Raw genomic sequence first — 25,684 nt, forward strand, 5'->3', positions numbered from 1 at the left:
GGGCCGAACAGCCTGTTTCCATGTGATCATTTCAATGTAATTATGTGTGTATGTAAGCATGAAAATAGTGCAGAATTTATAGACAGAAGAACGTCAACATTTTCAATATGATGAGTGCGATTGTGAGCAGAGCCCAAATTTAGTGACTCACAGAAAATCTGAGACTCGCTATAGCAGCTATCCAATTACAAGCGTTGTAAATTCAATTTCTAATTGCTCCAGTCCCTGCAATTCAAAACAGATAGCTGGAGCTTTACAACTATCAGTAAATGTCAAGTTTTGTTGGGGTAACATCCAAGCCCTTGTGATTAGGACCTTGCCCTACACATGACAGTTGTATGTCTGTTGTTGGATTCTTTCATACTTTGCTGTGTAACCTTGAAGCCTACTCAAACTGAAGAGCATTCCTCCACTTTTTGATGTGGTTAGTCATGTTTTCTGAATTTCCTACAAGAAAAGAAAAGTCATGGCCATGTTCATTAAAAGATCAAACTTCAGTAGCTTGGAGGATACAGCTGTTGTTAGTCACAATACATCATTAGTCACAAGTAACATTTGTTGGTATTGAATGAAATTTGCCATATTTTTATAGTTATACTGCATTCCATACGTAGTGCAATAGGCTGGAAATTGTACAAGCTCAGCTGTCGTCTTTTTTTTAATTTCCATTTTTCTCCTTCAAGTTTGTCCCCGCCTTTCCCCAACACATCCATATTAATATTCTCAGTTAGTTGTGGGGAATATCCCTACCTTGTGTCGGTATCACTCCTTAGTCAATTTGCAGGAGTATTTTGAATGGAGTGGTTTGAAACTGTATCCTCTTGCTTCTCCAGGGTTAACTTGAATTCAATATTTATGCATATCTTTTCTAAATTGATCATAAAATTCACCTTTAAGCCAAATTAGTAGCACTGCATTGAATTTTATTGCAGGAAAGTAAGAATGAAAAAAGGTCTTTCAGCCATCCAGCTCACCTTGTCACTTTGGTTCTGTGTCATTACCCATGTAGGTCATTTTTAATCTTCCTTCAAATCCCCAAATAATCTTGGGCAATAGATAAATGGTCTAATTTATAACCATGTACAGGTACCCATATGCCGAGTAAGGCTGGCATATACGAACAGGAGCATTCATATGAAACAAAACAAAAAATCATAATTAAAATACGTATAGGTTTAAAGAAAAAAGGAAAGCAAGAAAATGATGTCTCTTTCAAACAGAAATGGGATAGTTTAGTATAATTCAAAGATTTTTGACTAACTTTTGATGCTGGGAATACTAAGTAGTTGCTTTGTTAAAATAATGGCTTTCTGTAAAACCACATTAAAGCATCACATCATTCTGCCCAGTACTAATGGCTGTGATGAATTGGCCTAATTTTAAAGAGTCTGGGGAAGTGTGATAAGGGCACAGAATGCTAAATAAAACTGATAGATTATTGAAGGGATGATTTTGTCTTCATGGAAACAAATATTAAACACAGTCTTCATCTGAGTCTGGCTTGCCAGTAAAACCCGAGTGCGGTCTGACCCATCTTTGTAATTCAATAGAACAAATTTCCAAAAGAGTGACAAGATGATTTAGTTCTGAGGCCTCCTTTTTGGGTCTCACTTGCAGATGCTACAAGAGATTATTTCTGATAGTTGTAGAATGTAAGACTGTTACAGTTAGGGTTCCTTCAATCACTGTAGCAGCAGACAGGAAGTCCCTGCGCTAAAAGCAGATTCCCATCCTCACATCAAAGAGTTCAGTGTCAGATGCTAATATTTGCTCAGGTGCATCATGAGGCATATGAACATAGTTTGAGTATATCTACCACAGATGATGACCAAAAGTGTCTGGCCTGGTGAGAATCAGTACAAAGCAGGACAAAGATTCCGACCCTCTACTGGCTAAGCTTTGATGTGCAGGTTGTAATTTTTATTCAGCTTTCTTTTGCTATTTTTTGCTAGTGACAACATATAATGCTTTGGACAGATGAATCTGATGAAAGATCCTTTTCAGTTTTGCTGATGCAGAGCACAGGTGAAGTACATTTGATACTCCCTGAACAGTTCAACAAACGCAGTCTCTGAGTGTAGACCTACATGGGTATAACACAAATGAATGACTCCCATTATCTGCTGTATCGGTTGTTGGGAATTAACAGGCCCACGGTGTACATAACAGATTTTATTTTTTACTTGGAAAACCTCACTTGTCAGCCTTTAAATTTAAGAATGTTTCCTTTGGAGTATTGCGATCACTACTTTTAAAATTTTAAGAACAATATTAAGGAATTGTAGACACAAACCCTTATTAGAACACAAGAACTTGTGAAACAAGAACAGGTCATTGGGCCTGTTCCTTCTGATGGAACATACACTCTTATACCATTTTTGGGCCGAAATCTACAATTAAGAACATAAGAATTAGGAGCAGGAGTAGGCCACAAGGCCCTTAGAGCCTGCTCCGCCAATCAGTAAGATCATGGCTGATCTTCAACCTCAACTCTACTTTCCTGCCCGATCCCCGTATCCCTTGATTCCCCAAGAGTCCAAAAATCTATCTACAGGAAACTTTGTGCTATCCGGCACCGACGGGACCGAGCTGCTGCTGTTCCCTCAAAACTGCCAGACACTCCAGAGTTAATGCTGAAACATAGAGATTTTCATCTCCGTATGAATCAACAAACCCTGTTGCTTAGCAACAGCCTCTAAGCAGTCGGCAACGTCTCTGTAGCATCTCTAGCTGAAGCTGTTGCTTAGCTACAGACCTTGCAGAGTTTGACTGTTCAAAAAAAGCAAAGAAAAGAAACGAAAAGAATAAAAAACGGCTCCTGATTTTTGCCGGTGGCTCGAGCTTGCCGGACGGTTCACCTCCGGATAACTCAAAGTTTCCTGTATCTCAGCCTTGAATATACTCAATGACTCCGCAGCCACAGCCCTTTTGGGTAGAGAATGCCAAAGATTCACAACCCACTGAGTGAAGAAATTCCTCCTCATCTCAGTCTTCAATGGCCGACCCCTTACCCTAAGACTATGCCCCCTAGTTCTAGACTCTCCAGCCAGGGGAAACAACCTCTCAGCATCTACTCTGTCAATCCCCCTCAGAATATTATATGTTTCAATGAGATCACCTCTCATTCTACTAAACTCCAGAGTATAGGCCCAATCTACTCAATCTCTCCTCATAGGACAACTCTCTCATCCCAGGAATCAATCAAGTGAACCTTAGTTGCACCACCTCTAAGGCATGTATGACCTTTAATAGTTTCTTACCAGTTAAAAAATATTCTGTTTTTCTATTCTTCCTACCAAAGTGAATAACCTCACATTTCCCCACATATTGTCTACCCACTTAACCCGTCTATATCCCTTTGCAGGCTCTTTGTGTCCTCCTCACAGTTTATTTTTCCACCTAGCTTTGTATCGGCAGCAAACTTGGATACATTGCATTCAATCCCTTCATCTAAGTCATTAATATAGATTGTAAATAGCTGAGGCCCAAGCGCTGATCCTTGCGGCACCCCACTAGTTACAGCCTGCCAACTGGAAAATGACCCGTTTATCCCTACTCTCTGTTTTCTGTCCGTTAACCAATCCTCTATCCATGCTAATATATTACCTACAACCCCATGAGCCCATCTTGTGTAGCAACCTTTTATGTGGCACCTTATCGAATGCCTTTTGTAAATTCAAATATACTACATCCACTGGTTCCCCTTTATCTACCCTGCTAGTTACATCCTCAAAAAACTCTAAATTTGTTAAACATGATTTCCCTTTCATAAAACCATGAAACTGTAAACCATAAAACCATGTTATGATTTTCTAAGTGCCCTGTTATCACTTCTTTAATAATGGATTTCAGCATTTTCCCAATGACCGATGTCAGGCTAACTGGCCAGTAGTTCCTTGTTTTCTCTCTCCCTCCTTCCTTGAATAGCGGGGTTATATTTGCTACCTTTCAATCCGGTGGGAGCTTTCTAGAATGTAGGGAATTTTGGAAGATCACAACCAATGCATCCACTATCTCTGCAGCCCCTCTTTTAGAACCAAAGGATATAGGCCATCAGGTCCGGGGGATTTGTCAGCTTTTAGTCCCATTAGTTTCTCAAGTACTTTTTCTGTACTGATATTAATTACTTTAAGTTCCTCACTCTTATTAGCCCCTTGGTTTCCCATTAATTTTGGTATGATTTTTGTGTCTTCTACTGTGAAGACAGATACAAAATATTAGTTTAAAATCTCTGCCATTTCCTTATTGCCCATTATAATTTCACCTGTCTCGGCCTCTAAGGGACCAACGCTTACTTTAGCTACTTTCTTTTTACATACTTGTAGAAGCTCTGACAATCTGTTTTTATTAGTGTTCTTGTTTTTGACTTTGATCATTGGAGGGTGAACAGACAGTTTATATTTAATTACTGAATACAAAGGTAGGGAATGTATGGAACAGACTTGCAGGGAGTCAATGGAGGCAGCACGGTGGCATAGTGGTTAGCACTGTTGCCTCACAGCGCCAGGGACCCGGGTTTGAATCCGGCCTCGGGTGACTGTCTGTGTGGAGTTTGCACATTCTCCCCATGTTTGCGTGGGTTTCCTCCGGGTGCTCCGGTTTCCTCCCACAGTCCAAAGATGTGCGGGTTAGGTTGATTGGCTATGATAAATTGACCCTTAGTGTTAGGGGGATTAAATACGTGGGGTTACAGGGATAGGGTGGGATATGTGTTGGTGTAGGGGTTACGGGGATCGGGTGGGATATGTGTCGGTGCAGGCTCGATGGGCCGAAATGGCCTCTATCTGCATTGTGGGGTTTCTGTGATTTCTGTGAATGGAGGAGGATAGCATTAGCAAATTCAAGAGGGAGTCGCATAGATTTCTGGTGAAAGATGTGATTGAAGAGTATAAGAGGTAGAATATAGTATGGTATGTTTTGAATTTTGTGACTGGTGAGCTGGGCCGCAGTGGTCTTTTCTGGTCCTGTAAATCGATATGTTCCTGTGATCTCTAAGTATTTTCACTTTTTTTGCTTTGAGATATTAGGAGTAGTTTTGCAAGGCTCTGCTCCCAGTGTGGCACCATGCCTAATGCAAGTCCAGGTTGGAGATAAAAGTGTAACATTACAAGGTTGGTTTTGTGACCTACACACCTGTGCACTGAGGCTCCATGCTGGAGCTACACCTTTATATAGAGTATACTACAGGAAACTTTGTGTTATCCGGAGGCTAACTGTCTGGAATGCTCGAGCCATCGGCAAAAATCAGGAGCCGTTTCGTTAGGTTTTCTTTCTTCTCGTTGCTTTTTTCTCAACAGTCAAGCTCTGCAAGGTCTCGCTGAAGCTGTTGCTAAGCTACAGAGACGCTACAGAGACGCTTGGACTGTTTAGAAGCTGTTGCTAAGCAACAGGGTTTGTTGACAGATACGGAGCTCAAAAGCTTCTGTATGTTTCAACATTAGCGCTGGTGCGTCCGGCAGTTTTGAGGGAACGGCAACAGCTCGGTCCTGTCGGTGCCGGATAGCACAAAGTTTCCTGTAATAGTATTACTTCAGGCTTCTGGTAGCAACATTCTACACAGTATCACTGTTTACTGAGAGCCAGGGAATAGTTGGCAACTAGGTGATAGTATGAGTTCCCATTGCATGTTTATGACCAAAATGGCAGCAGATTTACGTCTGACTGCACGGTATTTATCTGAGGTGTTTTTTACTTGCTCTGTTTCTTTACGTAGTTTTTTTCCTCAAGCATTTAAAATCTGAATGTTTCCAGTCATGAATTACCTGCACTAAACCTTATCTTTTAAGTTAAATAAATTGCACATTGCCTCAAACATTTCTTCATTTCCAGTATTTCTAAGATCAAGTTGAGTTATTGTTTTGGTACAAAAATACCACTCTATTTCTATATAAGTTAAAGGATTTGCCACATGAACATCAACACATTGTATTATTTATTGTCTTCAGAGTATGCAGTTAGCCATGGCAGCTGTTAGATATTACGACCAAATGATGTTATTAGATCTAAATTGACTCCCAAACTATTTATCTTTCACTTGGAGGTAACTTTTGATTTTACCCTTTCTCTTCTCTTTCCCCGCTTTTCTTTATTCTAAAATAAACTACGTGTGACTGATAATACATTACAGTTCTGAGCGCTCTTTGATTTTTCTTTTGAACCACTGTATAGTAGTTAGTGTGTATATGTGTAAATGATTAATCAAAGCATTTGTAATGCATTACATTAACTCTCACCAGTACAAATTGTACGGTGGTTCCACTTGTTCACACTTGGAGCAATGAGTAGCATTTCAAAATCATACCCAGAAATCATTCAGGACTGTGATTTTTTTTTTCTACCGCTCCCCCTTCCCTTTCCCCCCATAATAACAATTGGACACCATTGTTGCAGTTTTTTGTTCAAGAAGTTTCTGGAAGGTATAGCTTCTTGTAGCCTTCCTTCTAGAAGGTACAACACTTTGGATTACCAACTATCCGACCTGCAGTAAACTGCACACTAGAATTGATGTCTTTAGTTGCTTAGGTAAATTAAATATCAAAACACTGATCAGAGCTTGTACAGGTTTAAATTACATCCACATTTTTAAAAAGGCAGGGGATTAAATAGATAGCTCGTTCAGAGAACCGCTACAGGTGCAATGTACTGAATGGTCCCCCTGTGCTGTAAAATTCTATGACTTAAATTTAAAGCACAGGTGATACTTCAGCCTAATTAGCCGGGTACTACCGAGCACAAGGCAGTGTTTACATATATACATCGAGAATTCAACAGAACAAGTCACTAGCTGTTCCCAGCCACGGCTGTAGTAGAGGGGCTACAACAGGCTGTTGGGGAAGGGAAAATTAATTGGCGTTCTCGTTTCTGACCATTATCCAGCAAAACTATGCATGGATGGACATCAGATGTGGACAGTATGTGCCCCACAGTTGAACAACCTGCCAGCACTCAACATCATGGCCCACACACAAATAATAACATATTGGTATTGGAGGGCCAGCAATGGTGTCAACACCTGCAAGAGAGGAGAGAGACAATTGGAGGAGACAAATCAAAGAGAAAAAGAAAACCTGAACTCCTAAGTAGAGCAGTGAAAAGGAAACCATTCTGTTTTTCGTGTCACTTTCAGTGTTGGGTTAATGTCTCAAGCTGTACCCTCCAGTTAGGAGGCGTTGCATGAAAATACATAAGTTGCTTACAGAATCTCTTCCCCCCAGGACCAAACCTTCAAAACACAGCAAAAACTAGATACCTGCCGGAAAGGGACAGAACTTTTCTATATATTATTAAAAATGTTTTGCATGTACTCTGTCCAACCTCATGAGTTTTTGTCATGCCTTTATGTCAACATTTAACATTGAAACTGTCTATGTAAGCATTTAGAATGGAAATCGTGTAAGTAAACAGCTGCCTGTAATGATATAGTTGCAGACTCTGGTCAGTAGTTGGTAATGTGGAGTGAGATTCTGAAGTCTCACTCCCCAACTTTGTTGCCATCTTGTATATAAAAATTCCCTTATACTTATTAACTGACCATGGTCAACCTCACAGGCAATTTACGAGAACCCTAAATATAGTCACTTTTATTTTGACTAATGCAGTGCTAATGACACTACCACGTGACACACCAGATCTTGTGCAACTAGAAGCAACGACAAAAGTAAACCTGCTAGATTTGCTAAGGCAGGGGGCCAAGAAGACCCAGTAAAAAGCGGTCTTCCTGGCCACTGACCTCAGTGAATCTGGAAAGTTTTCTTTGGATTTGCTGCTGTCAGTGAATGACCCACTGCTCAGGAGCCAACTGCACTAGAGCCAGAGACAAGTGGCTTATAATGTGGGATTTCAACAAATTGAATGAAACTGTCCATAACCAGCAGCAGTGGTCACACTGAATTGATTACCCAGAGAACGTTTACACAGGATACAATGAGACACAAAATTCTGTACCATTAAAATACAATGATGCTATTTTCTGCACGATATGCATGTTAAAGTTTCAAACTTGCCACAATATCTTTTCTTTCAAAGATACGATGATATTAATTAGATTCAAGGCAACAAACTCATTTTTAGCAATTGATCAAAGGCAGAATCTGAACGAAAGAAACAACCAGCCAAACACAAAGCACTTTTGCTTATTTAACTAGTTGTTGCTGCCTGGGTTATTCTCATATAAAAAACATTTTGGAAGTATAAAAAACATTTTGGAAGTGCACAGATTTGCAATTTGTGACACCTTGATGCTTTCTGTAATATCTAATTGGAATGCCAGTGGTGTGAATCCATATGCGTATGAATCACTCTAGCACTCTGTGCTGCCGCCATAGTTAAGGTGATGTGTTCTATTTAATGCTAGTCAAGGTTTGCTCCCAAACAGTGGTATGTGGGCTTAGTGGACAGGTAGCCTTTTAAGTTAAACCTGTGGCCCCATGAATGGAAGGCAGCCTTCTCTGTCTGTGGTACTGAGCATTCCCATTTCTCAAAAACACATAAAATGTGACTGATTTTTCAAACTAAAAGTCCTCCAACCTTCAGAAGATTAGAATTTCTTTCAGAGGCAGACTGGTTAATGACACCAATATGGTGAGTGCAGCTGTTTGTTTTATTCATGATGTAGCTGGAAGTTCGAAAGGCCTTTGATTGGTAAAGCTATGTTAAAGATGTCAAGAATATCGGTGTGTATGTGTGTGAGCCTTAAAATTCCATTACCTTTGACCCTAAACTCTTCCAACTTCCTGCTTTGATATTGTGAATAGATAAATCCTAGAAAAATGGTTGAAATCTCACATTTAATTTATATTCTTCAGTAGACCAGAGCAAGTCGAGAAAACTTAACAAACTTAGTATTTCAACAACAACTTGCATTTATATAGTGGCTTTAATGTAGTAAACCATCCCAAGGCTCTTGTTTATTCAACTTGTTTAATCCTTTAGCCATCTCTTCATCTTGACTCTCTTCCCATTTGTGACAATCTTGCTACAGGAACGTTACTTAAATTTCCTTACCAGTATATGGTTTTAAATCCTCAGTGATAACTGTATCTAAATATAAAAGTTAGTGTAGCTGAGCTGTGCAAAATGTTACAGGGTGGGGCAGGTAACTTAATCACCGAGAGAATATTGATTCCAATAAATTATGTAGGTGATAAATGTCGTTTTGTTTCAAAATTTGGGTGTGTTGTAGGTTTATATTAGTGTTCAGGTTGTAGTACAGATTCATTAGCTAACACTCATTGGTTAATATTTATTAGTATAATATAAAATAGATTACTTGGTCTACTAATCTGCTTTATTTCTTGGTAAAAGACCAAGGAATTGCTGCAGTTTTTGTATTTTCTTTTTGGTTTTTGCTCTTTGCCACAGTAGTTAGTCTCTTCCTTTCAGGACTGCCATAAATAGGACAGTTTCATTTTCAAATAACCAGCTTTTCCCTTGGTGAAACACTCAATATTGAACCTGTTATTATTGATCTGGCGAAAGGGTTTTATGGAGATGATTTGGAGGGGACTTGTGGTCAACAATCCCCATCTCATTGAAAGTGTACGATTTGAATTCAGGACTGGGCTTTTGTACATCTTGCGCTTTCATTGATGTCATGACTTCAGAATAATAGAATGGCATCAGTCACTTCTGAATTTTTCTCTCAAATACTGTAGCATCTGGTGGCAGATTTTCTACACTTTTTGTAGTGTAATATTTTTTCCTTAAAAATTAAACAATATTGAGGGTTGAATAAATTTGGTAATAACAGCTGTTTTATTTAGTGGCATTTTGTTTTTGTCTTGTTCTAGATTCTGGACCGGAAAAATAATGAGATTGAGGAGCTAAAGACACTATATAGAAACAAGCAAAAGGAAACAGAGGAGATGAATAAGAAGCTGGAAAGGAGAGGTAAACCACAGTCAAGGTTGCAGCTACTGGCACAACTTGGTGCTTTTTTTGCAGCATCTCTCTCTCTTTTTACAAAGACCGAGTTGGAATCTTTTACACGGATTGAGTGGGGATTCAGGGAAAAAGGGGATTGATTTTAAATAGGCTATTAAGGCTTGTGAATTAATATAAAAGAATCTGATTCAGGGTTTCAGACAGGGGCGGACTGGCCATATGGGAATGGCTCCATATCGCTGTATTATTGGCATCCCCCTTTTCCATGAGAATCCAGAGGAATCCTGCGCCCTTTCAGGGAAGGCAGTCTGCCTCAGGTTCAGGTGACATTAAGCAGTTTTTTGTCATCTGAACCTAAAGGAGATTTTTCTTTTAATTTTTAATCACATTCTTGCACCCATTATTTCTATAATTTAGTATTACTATCTGTTAAGCACTAACTCGCACCAAGTCCTGTTTACCCATCACCCGTGCTCACTGACATTGGCTCCCGGTTAAGCAACACCTCGATTTCAAAATTCTCATCCTTGTTTTCAAATCCCACCATGGCCTTGCCCCTCCCTATCTCGGTAATCACCTTCTACCCCACAACCCCCCCGAGATATCTGCGCTCCTCTAATTCTGCCCTCTTGAGCATCCCTGATTATAATCGCTCCACCATTGGTGGCCGTGCCTTCTGTTGCCGAGGCCATAAGCTCTGGAATTCCCTCCCTAAACCTCTCTGCCTCGCTACCTCTCTTTCTTCCTTTAACACGCTCCTTAAAACCTACCTCTTTGACCAAGCTTTTGGTCACATGCCCTAATTTCTCCTTATGTAGCTCAGTGTCAAATTTTTTTGACTAATAATACTCCTGTGAAGTGCCTTGGGACGTTTTGAGGTTAATTATAATCAGATTACTACAGGAAGTTTCCGTAGATTGACAGCTGGCCCGGTTGTCAAATTCACGAGGACCAGCAGGAAATAACTGGCTTTCTTTCTCTTCTGCTTATACTTTTGATACTTTTGAAGTGTGATGCTAGATGCAAGTATCATGTTGCAATGTTAATTGAAATAACTCCACTTAATTGTGACTTGTAGTTATGCTTTTTTGAAATTTAGTTGGTGAACATTGACCAACAAACTCCATCCTGTTGATGAATGATGGCATCCTCAGTGAAAAGTTAAATTTATAACACAATCATTGCGAGATTAACAGAAATGAATCTGGAGTACTGCCAAATAACTGCTGTATCTCTAAAAATGTGATTCAATTAAAAACACCATTTGTGTTCATATAAACACATCTTTAATACGCCCCCAATAAACCTTGGTTTTGATCTCTGCACTTTATTGCAGGGGAACATGGCATGAAATAAGCTTCAGTATCGTGTCTGTGGTGTAAATGTAGGAATTCCAAGAAGAATCTTAGCTGGGGATCTGTGGTCTTCACTGACCATTTTTGCTGGCATAACCACAGCAATAACTTGCATTTAATGTATTAAACATCCCAAGGCGCTTCACAGGAGCGTATAAATTATCAGCTGGCACCATACTGGTGTGGGTATGTTGCCCGGCTCTGGAGCTCTTGATATGTTATTGTTCTGGATGATGAAACCTGCATATTACACGAGGTCCATGGTTATTATTACTTCTATGTGATTTTACTGTAATGATTGCAGTATAACATGAATCCAGAATGGTACCTGGAGCGAACTATACGTGCATCAGACAAATTAACTGGGAGCAGAGTTCTAGCAAGTATATCTGCTACTTTAATTCTTGTGTTATTTCCTCTCGGTACCCCTTTTTGCCTAACAGTATTTGCAGCTCATGTGAAGGTGGGGGACAGGGGAAAGTTTCGAGGCTGATCTGATAGGTGGTGTACCTCATCAACTGTTACTTAGGTAGAGTGTTTCACTATCCCGAGGCTCTCCATCTAGTGGCCTAACTGGCTATCATTGCAAGTCAAAGATTGGTTGAGGCAGGGACTTAAATCTAAATCCTCTGGGCGTGTTACAAAAGTACCTAGTTATCTGGCACATGAAAGCACTCCCTGGGACATGAGGAGTGGAGACTCACATGTGGGAGTGCTTGATGATGCTGAACCCTCAGAATCAAATTTAGAGTAAAAGAGAGATTAAAAAGAACAAGAATGCAGCACCAATCACTGGAATAAATAAGAGCATCATAAGTATTTAACAAGAATTGAAAGCATGTTAAAATGCTGCAATACATTTCTGCGCCAAACGCACACCGCCACGTGGTGGCATGAGGCAGGCTTACTTCTATGATTACCCTGCAAAGTGATTTCCAAACATTAGTCAGCTAGTTGGGAGGAGCCATATGAAGGCTAAGGACCTGGTGGTCACAGTAAAACGTGGGAGAGGGGTAAAGCCAAAGGTGATTTCCTCTTGGCTGCTGTTATGTAACTCCTAGAGGCCAATTATAGATTATAACAACATAAGAACATAAGAAATAGGAGCAGGAGTAGGCCAATCGGCCCCTTGAGCCTGCTCCACCATTCAATAAGATCATGGCTGATCTGATCCTAACCTCAAATCTTCTATCACTCTCCATCCCACCCGAACCCATGTGATCTCCTGGGAGAGGCGAAAAACCAGATATAAAACCCAATGGCCAATTTGGGAGAAAAAATCTGGGAAATTCCTCTCCGACCCATCTAGGCGATCGAAACTCGTCCAGGAGATCACTCTGTCCCTATATTTTCTACAGTACTTACCTTCTGTAAAGGCGATCTCCACCCCAGCCAGGAACAGGAATAAAACCATCTCCTGAAATCTAACACAGAATTAGAACACAAGAAGTAGGAACAGAACCAGGCTACACGGCCCCTGGACCCGCTGCACTACCCACAGGGCCATGACCATTCCGAACCTAGACTCATGTCCAATTTCCTGCCCGCTCCCCGTAACCCTTAATTCCCTTTACTTCTAGGAAACTATCTATTTCTGTTTTAAATTTCTCCTCATATGACCACCCCCTCATCCCCGGGATTAACCGAGTGAACCTTCTTTGTACTGACTCGAGAGCAAGTATGTCTTTTCTTAAGTATGGACACCAAAACTGTATGCAGTATTCCAGGTGCGGTCTCACCAATACCTTGTATAACTGCAGCAATACCTCCCTGTTTTTATATTCTATCCCCCTAGCAATAAAAGCCAACATTCCATTGGCCTTCTTGATCACTTGCTGCACCTGCATACTAACTTTTTAAGTTTCGTGCACCAGGACCCCCAGATCCCTTTGTACTACAGTACTTTCCAGTTTCTTGCCATTAAGATAATAACTTGCTCTGTGATTTTTCCTGCCAAAGTGCATAACCTCACACTTTCCAGTATTGTATTCCATCTGCCAAATCTCTGCCCACTTACTTAGCCTGTCTATGTCACTTTGCAGGTTTTTTATGTCCTCCTCACTCACTACTTTCCCTCCCATCTTTGTATCATCTGCAAACTTTGATATGTTACACTCGGTCCCCTCCTCCAAATCGTTAATATAGATTGTAAAGAGTTGGGGACCCAGCACTGACCCCTGCGGAACACCACTAGTTACTGATTGCCAGTCTGAGAATGAACCATTTATCCCAACTCTCTGCTTTCTGTTAGAGAGCCAATCCTCCACCCACGCCAGAATATTACCCCCAATCCCGTGATTTTTTTATCTTGAGCAATAATCTTTTGTGTGGCACCTTGTCAAATGCCTTTTGGAAGTCTAAATACACTACGTCCACTGGTTCTCCTTTATCCCACCCTGTATGTTACTTCCTCAAAGAACTCAAGCAAATTTGTCAAACATGACTTCCCCTTCATGAAACCATGCTGAGTTTGTCCGATTAAATTATGTTTATCCAAATGTCCCATTACTGTCTCGTTAATAATGGACTCTAAAATTTTACCAACCACAGATGTTAGGCTAACAGGTCTATAGTTTCCAGCCTTCTGCCTACTACCCTTTTTAAATAAGGGTGTTACATTAGCAGTTTTCCAATCTGCCGGGACCTTTGCTGAGTCCAGGGAGTTTTGGAAAATTATTACCAATGCATCCACAATCCCTACCGCCACTTCCCTCAAGACCCTAGGATGTAAGCCATCAGGTCCAGGGGATTTATCCGGCTTGAGTCCCATTATTTTACCAAGTACCACTTCCTTAGTGATTTTAATCGTATTTAGCTCTTCTCCCCCTAGAGCCCCCTGTTTGTCCAGTGTTGGGATATTCTTAGTGTCCTCTACTGTAAAGACTGATACAAAATATTTGTTCAGCGTTTTTGCCATCTCCATGTTTCCCACCATTAATTTCCCGGTCTCATCCTCTAAGGGACCAACATTTACTTTAGCCACCCTTTTTCTTTTTATATAACTATAGAAACTTTTGCTATCTGTTTTTATATTTTTTGCTAATTTACTTTCATAATCTATCTTCCCTTTCTTAATCAATGTTTTAGTTATTTTTTGCTGTCTTTTAAAGACTTCCCAATCTTCTATCCTCCCACTAGATTTGGCTACCTTATATGCCCTTGTTTTTAGTTGGATACTATCCTTAATTACTTTACTTAGCCACGGATGGCTATCTTTTCTTTTACACTCTTTTTTCCTCAGTGGAATATATATTTTTTGGAAGTTGTAAAATAACTCCTTAAATGTACACCACTGATCATGTACCGTCTTACCCTTTAATCTATTTTCCCAGTCCACTCTAATCAATTCCGCTCTAATACCTTCATAGTCTCCTTTATTCAAGCTCAGCACGCTTGTTTGAGATCCAACCTTCTCACCCTCTACTTGAATATGGAATTCAACCATGTTATGGTCACTCATTCCAAGGGGATCCTTTACTAGGACATTTTTAATTAATCCTGTCTCATTACACAGGACCAAATCTAAGGTTGCTTGGCCCCTGGTCGGTTCAGTTACATACTGCTCAAGAAACCCATCCCTAATACACTCAATGAACTCATCCTCAAGGCAGCCCTGCCCAATTTGATTTGTCCAGTTAATATGATAGTTAAAATCCCCCATAATTATAGCTGTTCCCTTATTACAAGCCTCAACTATTTCCTGATTAATACTCCGTCCAACAGAGTTGCAACTGTTCGGAGGCCTATAGACTACGCCCACTTGTGTTTTTTTCCCCTTATTATTCCTTATCTCCACCCAAACTGTTTCACTACCCTGCTCCTTTGACCCAATATCATTTCTTTGTATTATAGTGATTCCTTCCTTTATTAACATAGCCACCCCACATCCCCTCCCTTCCTGCCTGTCCTTCCTGATTGTTAAATAACCTGGTATGTTTAATTCCCAGTCATGGTCACCCTGCAGCCATGTTTCTGTAATGGCCACAAGATCATACCCATATGTAGTTATTTGTGCCATTAACTCATTCATTTTGTTACGAATGCTACGTGCATTCAGATAAAGAACTTTCAAATATGTTTTGTGACACTTAGTTCCTGTTTTTTCCCCTTTTACTACTTTACCTTTTACTCCATACCTTCTGTCCCTTCCCGACACGTTCTGTTTTTTAATTTCCCCACTGCTACCTAAGTCTATGACCTTCTCCGTTGTCATTTCTGTTATTTGCTCTCTAGAAACTTACCCCCCACTAATTAGTTTAAAGCCTTCTCTACAGCCCTAATTATATGATTCGCCAGGATGCTAGTCCCAGCACTGGCCAAGTGGAGTCCGTCCCAACGGAACAGCTCCCTCCTGTCCCAGTACTGGTGCCAGTGTCCCAAGAAGCAAAACCCATTTCTCCCACACCAGTCTTTGAGCCACGCATTTAACTCTTTAATTTTATTTATTCTAGCCAAATTCGCTCGTGGCTCAGGTAATAATCCAGAGATTATTACCCTTCAGGTTCTGTTTTTTAATTTGACCCCTAACTGCTCAGAATCCTTTAACAGAACCACCTTCCTTGTCCTATCTACGTCGTTTGTACCAACATGGACCACGACAACTGGATCCTCCCCCTCCCACTCCAAGTTTCTTTCCAGCCCAGAAGAGATGTCCTTGACCCTGGCACCGGGCAGGCAACACAGCCTTCGGGACTCCCGCTCTTGACTGCAGAGAACCCTATCTATCCCCCTAATGATACTATCCCCTACCACTACAACATTTCTTTTTACTCCCTCCACTTGAATGGCCCCCTGTACCACGGTGCTGTGGCCAGGTTGCTCATCCTCCCTGCAGTCCCCGCTCCCGCCCTCACAGGGAGTAAGAACCTCGATCCTGCTTGACGAGAGCAAGGGCTGCGGCTCCTTCAACACTACATCCTGGATCTCTGTACCTTCCTCACTCGTAGTCACACCGTCCTGTCCCTGACCACGGACTACATCTGCAGTAATTAATTTCATAGGTGTGACCACCTCCTGAAACATAGAGTCCAGGAACTTCTCCCCCTCCCTGATGTGTCGCAGTGTCTGAAGCTTGGCCTCAAGCTCTTTAACATGGAGCTTGAGTTCCTCTAGCAGCAAACACTTATCGCAAATGTAATCACCGTGAGCCTCAATGGGGTCCACCAGCTCCCACATTTCGCAACAGTGACACATCACCTGTTCACCCATATCTGTGTAATTAATTAAATTTCTTATTATTAGTTATGAAGACCCTCTGCCCCGATATAGATGATAATATTACACTACTATTTAATAGGACTTACCAACTTAAAGGTATGGAAGAGAAGGAAGAGGACCTACCAACCAGCTGATCACCAACCTCCCTCGTGAATGCTGTCTGGGGGACCTGTCCGGTTGAATTGTCTCGCAGCTCCACGTCCTCAGTGTTGGATTAGCCTGAGAGAGGGAAGCAAAACAGAGCAAAAAGCACCCCCTCACCTCCCACTTGCCCGAATTCCCACTTACCAAACTCTACTTACACTCAATGTGACCGCACTCAGAGCTACCACACTAAGCCCACCCCTTTTTATACCCGGATTCTACTTCCGGTTTAAACTCCCCAACAGCTTAATTTACTCTAAAAAATTTAACTTACTTCAAATAATTCACTTTTTTACTCACTAAAATTCAGTCAATGCACTTAAAAGACTTTTTCTGCCACTTACCAAAGTCTGCTTAAGCTCAATGCGACTTGCATTGACAGAAGGCTAGAATGATGTGGGATATGTGCACCTTGAAGGAAAATAACTATAAAGTAGGGATTAAAACTGAATCATAATTTTGCATTAGAAAAGCTTTACATTATTTTGCATCAATAAAGCTTTACATTATTAGTAAAGCTGACAAATGTAACAAATGCAAAATATAAATTGTGTCAGCAGAATGTATAAATGCAGCAGTACCTTTTATTGCACATCTTTGCATCATAACAAACCCTTTCCCTCACTCCTGTGGGAACTTAGTTATCACCAGTAATGGAGCTGAACCTTGGATAAGAAACAACACTTTGTTGTTTGCCATGAGTTTTCAGTAAGACGGTTTCTCTGTACAGTAAAATCAACACAACTAGAAAGTGGGACCAGCAGCACTGACACTGCTTCCAAAAGGTCACATCTGTGGCAGATAGTTTTCAGCATTGCTTTATCCAGTGTACTCAATCCTTTATTCATATATTTTGACAGTTCAGAGCCTGGTTCGTGAATCACAGGTTATCCGAGAAAGTAAAGAGAACCAGATTGCCGAGTTGAAGAAGATGGCTGGACAGAGTGCTGATTCTTTAAAAAATGATTGGGAGAGAAAGGTAAGGGGTTTAAAGCACGTGAAGATTTGAGTTGTTTTCCTTATAGTCCTACATTATAACAGTGACTACACTTCAAAAAGTACTTAATTGGCTGTAAAGCACTTTGGGACATCCGGTGGTCGTGAAAGGCGCTATATAAATGTAGAGCGCTTGTTTTGGGAGTCTCATATCAGGAATGTGGATGATGTGACCTGTCCATCGGAGCTGATCGAGCGTGGTCAAAGCTTTGATGCTGGGGATGTTGGCCTGAGCGAGAACACTGATGTTGGTGCGCCTATCCTGCCAATGGATTAGCAGGATCTTGCGGAGACAGTGTTGGTGACCTCAGATCTGTGGATAAAGCTTCCAGGTTCTATGATTTGGGGGGGGACTGTGTCACATAACAGAGGTCATGGTAATTTTCAAACATGTTTTGTGAAGTCTATAAAGTACCCCATGAGTTCTAGTCTGATATATTTACACAAGGGGAAAAATGCAAGTGCATTGTCTCAAAATTCTACAAGCACTTCATCCCACTGGAATTCATGGGATATCCGAGGATGAACATTTTATATTGGAGGTGTTGAGGGACTGAGAGCCAATGTAGGTCATCAAGTGATGGGTGAGTGGGACTTGGCGCAGCATAGAATATGGGCAGCAAAGTTTTGAATGAGCTGATATGCAGAGAGTGGAAAATAGAGATTTGGAATAGGATGCCAAGGTGGTGAACAGTCTGGTTCAACCTGAAACTGGCCAGGAAGACGGATGGAATTGGTGGCAAGGGAATGGACGATGGCTTTGGTCTTCGCAATGTTTAACTGGAAGAAATTGTGGCTCATTGAAGACTGGATGTTGGAGAAGCAGTCTGACAGCACAGAGGTAGTGAAGAGGTTGAGAGAGGTGGTGGAGCGATAGAGCTGGGTGTCGTCAATGTGCATGTGGAGGCTGACCCCATGTCTTTGGATGATGTTTCGAAGGAGAAGCATGTAGATGAGAAAGAGGAGGGGTGGGGGGCAAGGATAGATCCTTGAGGGACTTTAGAGGTAATAGCCTTCTGGACTCAACATAGAGTTCAACAATATCAGATCATAAGCCCGGCCCCTATCATATATATATATTTTTTATCCACACTTTTGTTCTGTTCTTCCCTCCCACATGGCAGCTGTCTTCCATTCTGCCAGCGCAATTTACACTTCATCTAGAGCCATCCTTTGTTTCTTAACCTGTCCCATTACCATCTCCTTTCGCCTTGAATATCTCTTAATGTCTCTCGATGTCTTTTAATCTCTCCTGCCTTCTTATCCTATCATAGGCCTTCCCTTTTGTTCTTTCATCCCCTCCCCTATTTCCCAGCTCCTACACTTGCATAAAAATCTGTTCCATTTCCTGCTTTTTTCCAGTTCTGACGTTAACTCTGTTTCTCTCTTCACAGATGCTGCCTGACCTGCTGAGTTTCTCCAGCATTTTCTGTTTTTATTTCAGATTTCCAGCATCTGCAGTATTTTCTTCTTGTATGTTTTAAATGTTATAGAAACATTGAAGATAGGAGCAGGAGTAGGCCATTTGGCCCCTCGAGCCTGCTCCACCATTTAATGAGATCATGGCTGATCATCCAAATTCAGTACCCTGTCCCTGCCTTCTCCCCATATCCCTTGATCCCTTTAGCCTTAAGAAATATATCTAACTCCTTCTTGAATATATTTAATGAATTGGCCTCCACTGCCTTCTGTGGTAGAGAATTCCACAGGTTCACCACTCTCTGGGTGAAGAAATTCTTCCTCATCTCTGTCGTAAATGGTTTACCCCTTATCCTTAGACTGTGACCCCTGGTTCTGGACTCCCTGGCCATCGGGAACATCCTTCCTACATCTAGTCTGTCTAGTCCTGTTAGAATTTTATAAGTTTCAATGAGATCCCCTCTCATTCTTCTAAACTCCAGCGAGTATAAGCCCAATCGACCCAATCTCTCCTCATACGTCATTCCTGCCATCCCAGGTATCAAGTCTGGTGAATCTTCGCTGCACTCCCTCCATGGCAAGAACATCCTTCCTCAGATAAGGCGACCAATACTCAAGATGTGGCCTCACCAAGGCCCTGTACAACTGCAGCAAGACATCCTTGTTCCTGTACTCGAACCCTCTCGCTACGAAGGCCAACATACCATTTGCCTTCTTAACCGCCTGCTCCATCTGCATGTTTACCCTCAGCGACTGGTGCACAAGGACAGCCAGGTCTCGGTGCACTTCCTCTTCTCCCAATCTATTGCCGTTCAGATAATAATCTGCCTTCCTGTTTTTGCCACCAAAGTGCATAACCTCGCATTTATCCACATTATACTGCATCTGCCATGCTTCTGCCCAATCACCCAACCTGTCCAAATCATACTGGAGTTTCTCGGCATCCTCCTCACAGCACACACGCCCACCCAGCTTTGTGTCGTCTGCAAACTTGGAGATATTACATCTAGTTCCCTCATCTTGATCATTTATATATATATTGTGAATAGCTGGGGTCCTAGGACCGATCCCTGCGATACCCCACTAGTCACTGCCTGCCACTCGGAAAAAGACCCGTTTATTCCAACTCTTTGCTTCCTGTCTGCCAACCAGTTCTCTATCCAAGTCAGTACCTTGCCCCCAATCCCATGTGCCTTAACTTTACACTCTAATCTCTTATGCGGGACCTTATCGAAAGTCTTCTGAAAGTCCAAATACACCACATCCACTGGTTCTCCATTATCTATTCTACCAGTTACATCCTCAAAAAATTCCAATAGATTAGTCAAGCACAATTTACTGTTTGTAAATCCATGTTGACTTTGTCCGATCCTGTCACTGTTTTCCAAGTGCTCTGCTATTACATCTTTTATAATGGACTCTAACATTTTCCCCACTTCTGATGTCAGGCTTACCGGTCTATAATTCCCCATTTTCTCTCTACCACCTTTTTTGAATAGTGGGGTTACATTAGCTACCCTCCAATCCATGGGAACTGTTCCAGAGTCTATCGAATTTTGGAAGATGACCGGCAATGCATCTATTATTTCTAGGGCCACTTCCTTAAGTACCCTAGGATGTAGATTATCAGGCCCTGGGGATTTATCGGCCTTCAATCCCGTCAATTTCCCTAACACCATTTCCCTACAAATACTGATTTCTTTCAGTTCCTCCCTCTCATTAGACCCTATGTTCCCCGACATCTCTGGGAGGTTATTTGTATCCTCCTTTGTGAAGACAGAACCAAAGTATGTTTTTAATTGGTCAGCCATTTCTTTGTTCCCCATTATAAATTCCCCTGATTCTGACTGTAAGGGACCTACGCTTGACTTCACCAATCTTTTTCTCTTCACATATCTATAAAAGCTTTTACAGTCAGTTTTTATGTTCCCTGCAAGCTTACTGTCATACTCTATTTTCCCCTCTTAATTAATCCCTTTGTCCTCCTTTGCTGAATCCTAAACTGCTCCCAATCCTCAGGTTTACTGCTTTTTCTGGCCAATTTATATGTCCTCTCCTTGGATCTTATGCTATCCCTAATTTCCCTTGTTAGCCACGGTTGAGTCACCTTTTTTGGTTTATTTTTATGCCAAACAGGGTTGAACAAATTTTGTAATTCATCCATGCGATCTTTGAATGTTTGCCATTGCCTATCCACCGTCAACCCTTTGAGTAACATTCCCCAATCAATCCTACCCAACTCGCGCCTCATACCATCGTAGATTCCTTTATTTAAATTCAGGACCCTAATCTCTGAGTCAACTACTTCAATGTTGGCTGCATTTCAGTACAGGATGGTGACAGAAATACTAGTATGTAAATGTAACCATTGTAATCTCTCAGAAAGATGCTCACCATGTTGATCTTCAGATGTGTCTAGCAAGCTCCACCAGACTTGTAAAATTCATCACTCAGTAACTTCATCACTTTATCGTGTTGCTGGCAGGCCACTGACATGTTGAGATCTGCCTGTGTGTGCATTATCTGTCCAATGAATCGTTCCTGGGGACAGTAACCAAGCAGAGGCTGTTTTTGTTTGCTGCTAAAAATAACAATCAGATTCACCTAATATCCACTTTCACATACCAACTATCAATTGTCTAAAAGTTATTAATACATGTTTTTAATTTTTAAATGCAGTTACACAATGTTGTGGCAGAACTGGAACAAGAGAAGTTTGAGCTACAGAAGAAACACACAGAGAATATTCAGGAACTCCTCAATGACACCAATTCACGCCTCAGTAAAATGGAGACAGAATATGCTGCTCAGACTAAGGCCACTGTAAGTGTCCAGGCTTTTATTATCTTAAATAACTTATCAATGTTTCATTAATAGTCACAATATATAATATGTAAAAAATTGACAGGATTCAATTGCTTCAGGCTGCTTCTTGATAAACTTGCAGCAATGAGGTAACAGTTCTCAAGCTTCCTGTGTGAATGCATCAACACTATAAAGTTCATTGAGAGTTGACACTGGCACTGCAGCACAGAAAGTTTAAAATAAATTAAAGTGGTATGCTTTCTTGTACATCGTGGATGTTAGCAGTCCCAGGTGTGGGTTCATAGTCTGAACTTGTGTCAGTGCAGGAATTCCACATCAGTTTTTTAAAATGTAACAAAATTCAGTTTATTTATTAACAAAATCTTACAATTGTATAGTGCCCTTGTCGGAAAATCACTCAAGCTACTTAACAATGAGGAGAAATTAAAGAGGGGGCAGGGGAAATCATAGGCATGTTGGAAGAGAATGGTTTTTAAGGGGCTTTTGGAGTCCATGAAAAGTGGCAAGGTGTAGGGTCTTAAGGGAGTGAGTTTCAGAAGGCACGAATGTAGTGATTAAAGGATTCATCGCTAATGGTGATGCAGAGGAAATGAACAGTGAGCCAGAGTAAGAGGAGCAGAGAAAAACTGGGACATGGGGTTGGAGCAAATCATCCTGATCAGGAGCAGCGAGGGTGTGGAGACATCACTTTTGCAACCAGCGTTCCCTCTAAGCTGTGCAGCTGTTTGCCCAGGACCAGCTTTTTCAGTACGCAAAACTGTGAATGGGCCGAGCAGACCCTTAAAGGGACCGCGCACACTCAAAAAAATTATGGGGTAACATTGCTTGCAAAGTTGCATTTTTTACACTTGGAAGTTATATATAGTATTGAGCATATGCTGGCTACATGCATATACCCAGAATGCACAGAAATGAGGTCAAGCACCTCAGGAGTTGGTATTTGGTCTTGTGATGCATTCTGGTACATCCTTGCAGGCAGCGTGTATTCTGTGCTGTATCTAACTTCCAAGGAAATTTTAGGAACACAGCAATAAATTACAGCTTGACCTCAATGACGTGTTGCTGCCCAGAATGCAATGGACGGGGGAAAGCTGTGGCAGTCTCTCCCTTTTCCGAATCCCCAAGTAATGGTAATTTCCAAATTTGCATGAAGGGCTTCCCCACAACATTGCAATATGTAGCAAAGATCACTGAGAGAAACCTGGGTAAAAGAGACTAAACCATAGTGATTTAATGTTCCCTAAATATGTGATGAATAATTTCTTTAAAAATAGGAGGACATAATGACGAGAGAGAATGGGTCCACAAATTATGCATTGGAGGGAGAAATCTTGGGGAAAATAAACATGGGTGGGGGGAGGGGCGATCTCAATGAATTATTGGTGATGAATTTGAGGCACTGTCACGATGGGCCGAATGGCCTTTTGCGTCGTAAACTTATATGCTTTTATGAAAATGCCCTGTATAAAGAATATATTTGGGGTTTTGCTGCAAATAGTAAATGATGATCAGTGAGAGAAGGTTGGTGTAAGTTTGTGAACATACACACCTTGTGGGGGGGCAGGGACAGGGAGAAGATTCCTCAAATTAAAGAAGAAAATAATTAGTGAATTGGATTAAGATGTGCCCTGGTTGATTTGTTTCTTGGAATCTGCAGTTAAACAGTAACATTCTGCCTTTGTGATGCACTGTTGCGTAATTATTGGAAGAAGTACTTCTACTATTCACCTGTACATTTTTTTAAACTGCAGACGAGTGTCCCTGACACATAACATTTTTGTAACTCATAAAAGTGTGGTAGGTTTAAATGTGACCTTTCCTTGTCTTGACATGATGAGTCTGTGGTGAAATCACTGCAGTCACTTGCCGTGTTAAACATTTTTTTCCCCTTTCATAAATCAATTAAAACGCACTGTGTGATCAGTGTTATTAGATCTGACATAGAGTAGTAAACATGTATAATTTATATATAGTTTAAATTATTTTGTTAGTTTGAATGATCAAACTGTGACTTTTGATTTTTTTTTGTGGACATTTTGAAAAGTGAAAGTTGATTAGACCAGAGATTGGTAAATGGAAACTTTGTTCCATAATTTGAAGAGCATAGCATTGAAAAAAAATTAGCATGCAGGACTTGTCATATCTTACTTAAAATAAGCAATGGATTAAACATTTCCTGTCAGCAGGCCTGAATTTTGGAGCCATCAAAAGCAGACAGGTTCCACTGCGCTGCTTCGGATTTAATAATTAAACACTGCAGAGTTCAAGGAATGCCTTAAGATGAGAGAGCATCCAGTCACTGAAAATTAGATTGTTTATCCAGACTGACTTTCTTTCCTTCATGAAAGGGTGTCCAAATTGTCGATGCGCAACATCTATGTGAATAGAGTGGAATTAAAGGAATGTTGTCTTTTATTTCTGCACCTCCACGTGACCAGATGATGCTGGAATTCCACTGTGAGATATTATTATACAGACACATCAGCTTTGTCTGTGCTATTTTAAATAGGTTAATGCTGTTTAAGATAGTAGACAGGAACTGGATACAAACGCAGTAATGCAATAATATTGTACAAGCTAATTTGAATGCCCAGTTCATATATTTTCACTGTATTTTCATGTGCAATATCTCTCCCTCATTAGGCAGTTTGAAATAAAATGTGATTTAGCTATTATGGCAGAGTGAATCTGTAATCTGTGCTAATATTTTTCTTAATTTTGAATGTGAAATAGTGCAGATTATTACTGACCTCTAGCTTGGCTCCTTTCTGATGACTGACAATTACAATATATTTTTGGTTGTATTCCTGTTCACTCTGCTTATTTTCATGTACAGTATTATTAAAGTTGTCCGATATATGACATTGAGGAGATTTGAATGTATTTAACTGAAATGATAAGTCACCAGATCAATGAGTTACATAAATGCGGTGTTACACCAGGACAACAGCATTAATTCAGTTTTTCCAGTAAGCTTATTCGTGAGATCTGTTTAAAAAAAAATGATCAGGCTTTTAGGGTGTACTGATTTGTTACACGGGAGTGGAGTAAGACATTGGTGATGTGTGAAGTAGTGGAGGATCATCAACTGGTTCAGACTTTGAATAAGAATGTGGGTCTGTCATCAAAAAAGCGGCTCACGTACAGAGTTCTCCTCAAGAACATTTGACTGCAGTGTCAGCTGTGGCTCAGTTGAGTCTCTGAGTCAGAAGGTTGTGGGTTCACGTACCACTCCAAAGACTTGAACACAAAATCCTGTGCTGTCTACCTCCCCGCGCTCTCTACCTCCCCTCCCCGCGCTCTGTACCTTTCTTTATTTCAAAAACATTGATGCAGGGTCAAAGCCACTTAGCGATTGAAAGGTTATTTCTGCTTGGAGCCCTCTGACAAATACATATGAGAACCAGTACATTAAACGGGGTATCTATGAATTATAGGATGGTAGGAAGTAGTGAGTGGAAATGTTCAGGTAAAGTGACAAAATGCAAATACTATATAGTTTGCTTAACAAGTGATAAATATCCAAGGCTCTCCCGGTGAGTCTAAGTGACGATATCAAATCTCAATTTTTTTTCTGCCCCGCCTTCTGAACTACACACCACCTGCAGCTGAGAGAGTGGTCAACCTGCTCTGAAACCTTTGTAAATGCTGTTCCAAGACAGCTGATAGGACTGCATGAAAACAGCCTGGGGATAATTCTGCTTCTGATTTAACATTTTAGCTTGAACTGAAAGATATTACAGATGAATAGCCTTTAAAAAGGAACCGAACAAAGGGAAGGGCGAATCGGAAAAAACACGCGCACAAAGGAATCGAATGACCTGTAAAGTACGGTAAAACTGATG

General features: G+C 40.9%; 1 protein-coding gene across 1 annotated transcript in view; it reads left to right on the forward strand.

Annotated features, from left to right (window-relative positions):
• cep112 (centrosomal protein 112) overlaps window positions 1-25,684 on the forward strand; it is a 420,760-nt gene that overhangs the window by 102,442 nt on the left and 292,634 nt on the right. The window contains exons 8-10 of the mRNA XM_085964113.1: window positions 9,789-9,888; window positions 17,459-17,577; window positions 21,693-21,836. Of these exons, the coding sequence (XP_085820239.1) occupies window positions 9,789-9,888; window positions 17,459-17,577; window positions 21,693-21,836 (363 nt within the window). The remainder of the gene's footprint in view (window positions 1-9,788; window positions 9,889-17,458; window positions 17,578-21,692; window positions 21,837-25,684) is intronic.

The sequence above is a fragment of the Somniosus microcephalus genome, chromosome 21, assembly GCF_052327205.1.
Source record: "Somniosus microcephalus isolate GS21.2 chromosome 21, FLI_Smic_1.0, whole genome shotgun sequence".
In the NCBI taxonomy this organism is placed as follows: Eukaryota; Metazoa; Chordata; class Chondrichthyes; order Squaliformes; family Somniosidae; genus Somniosus; species Somniosus microcephalus.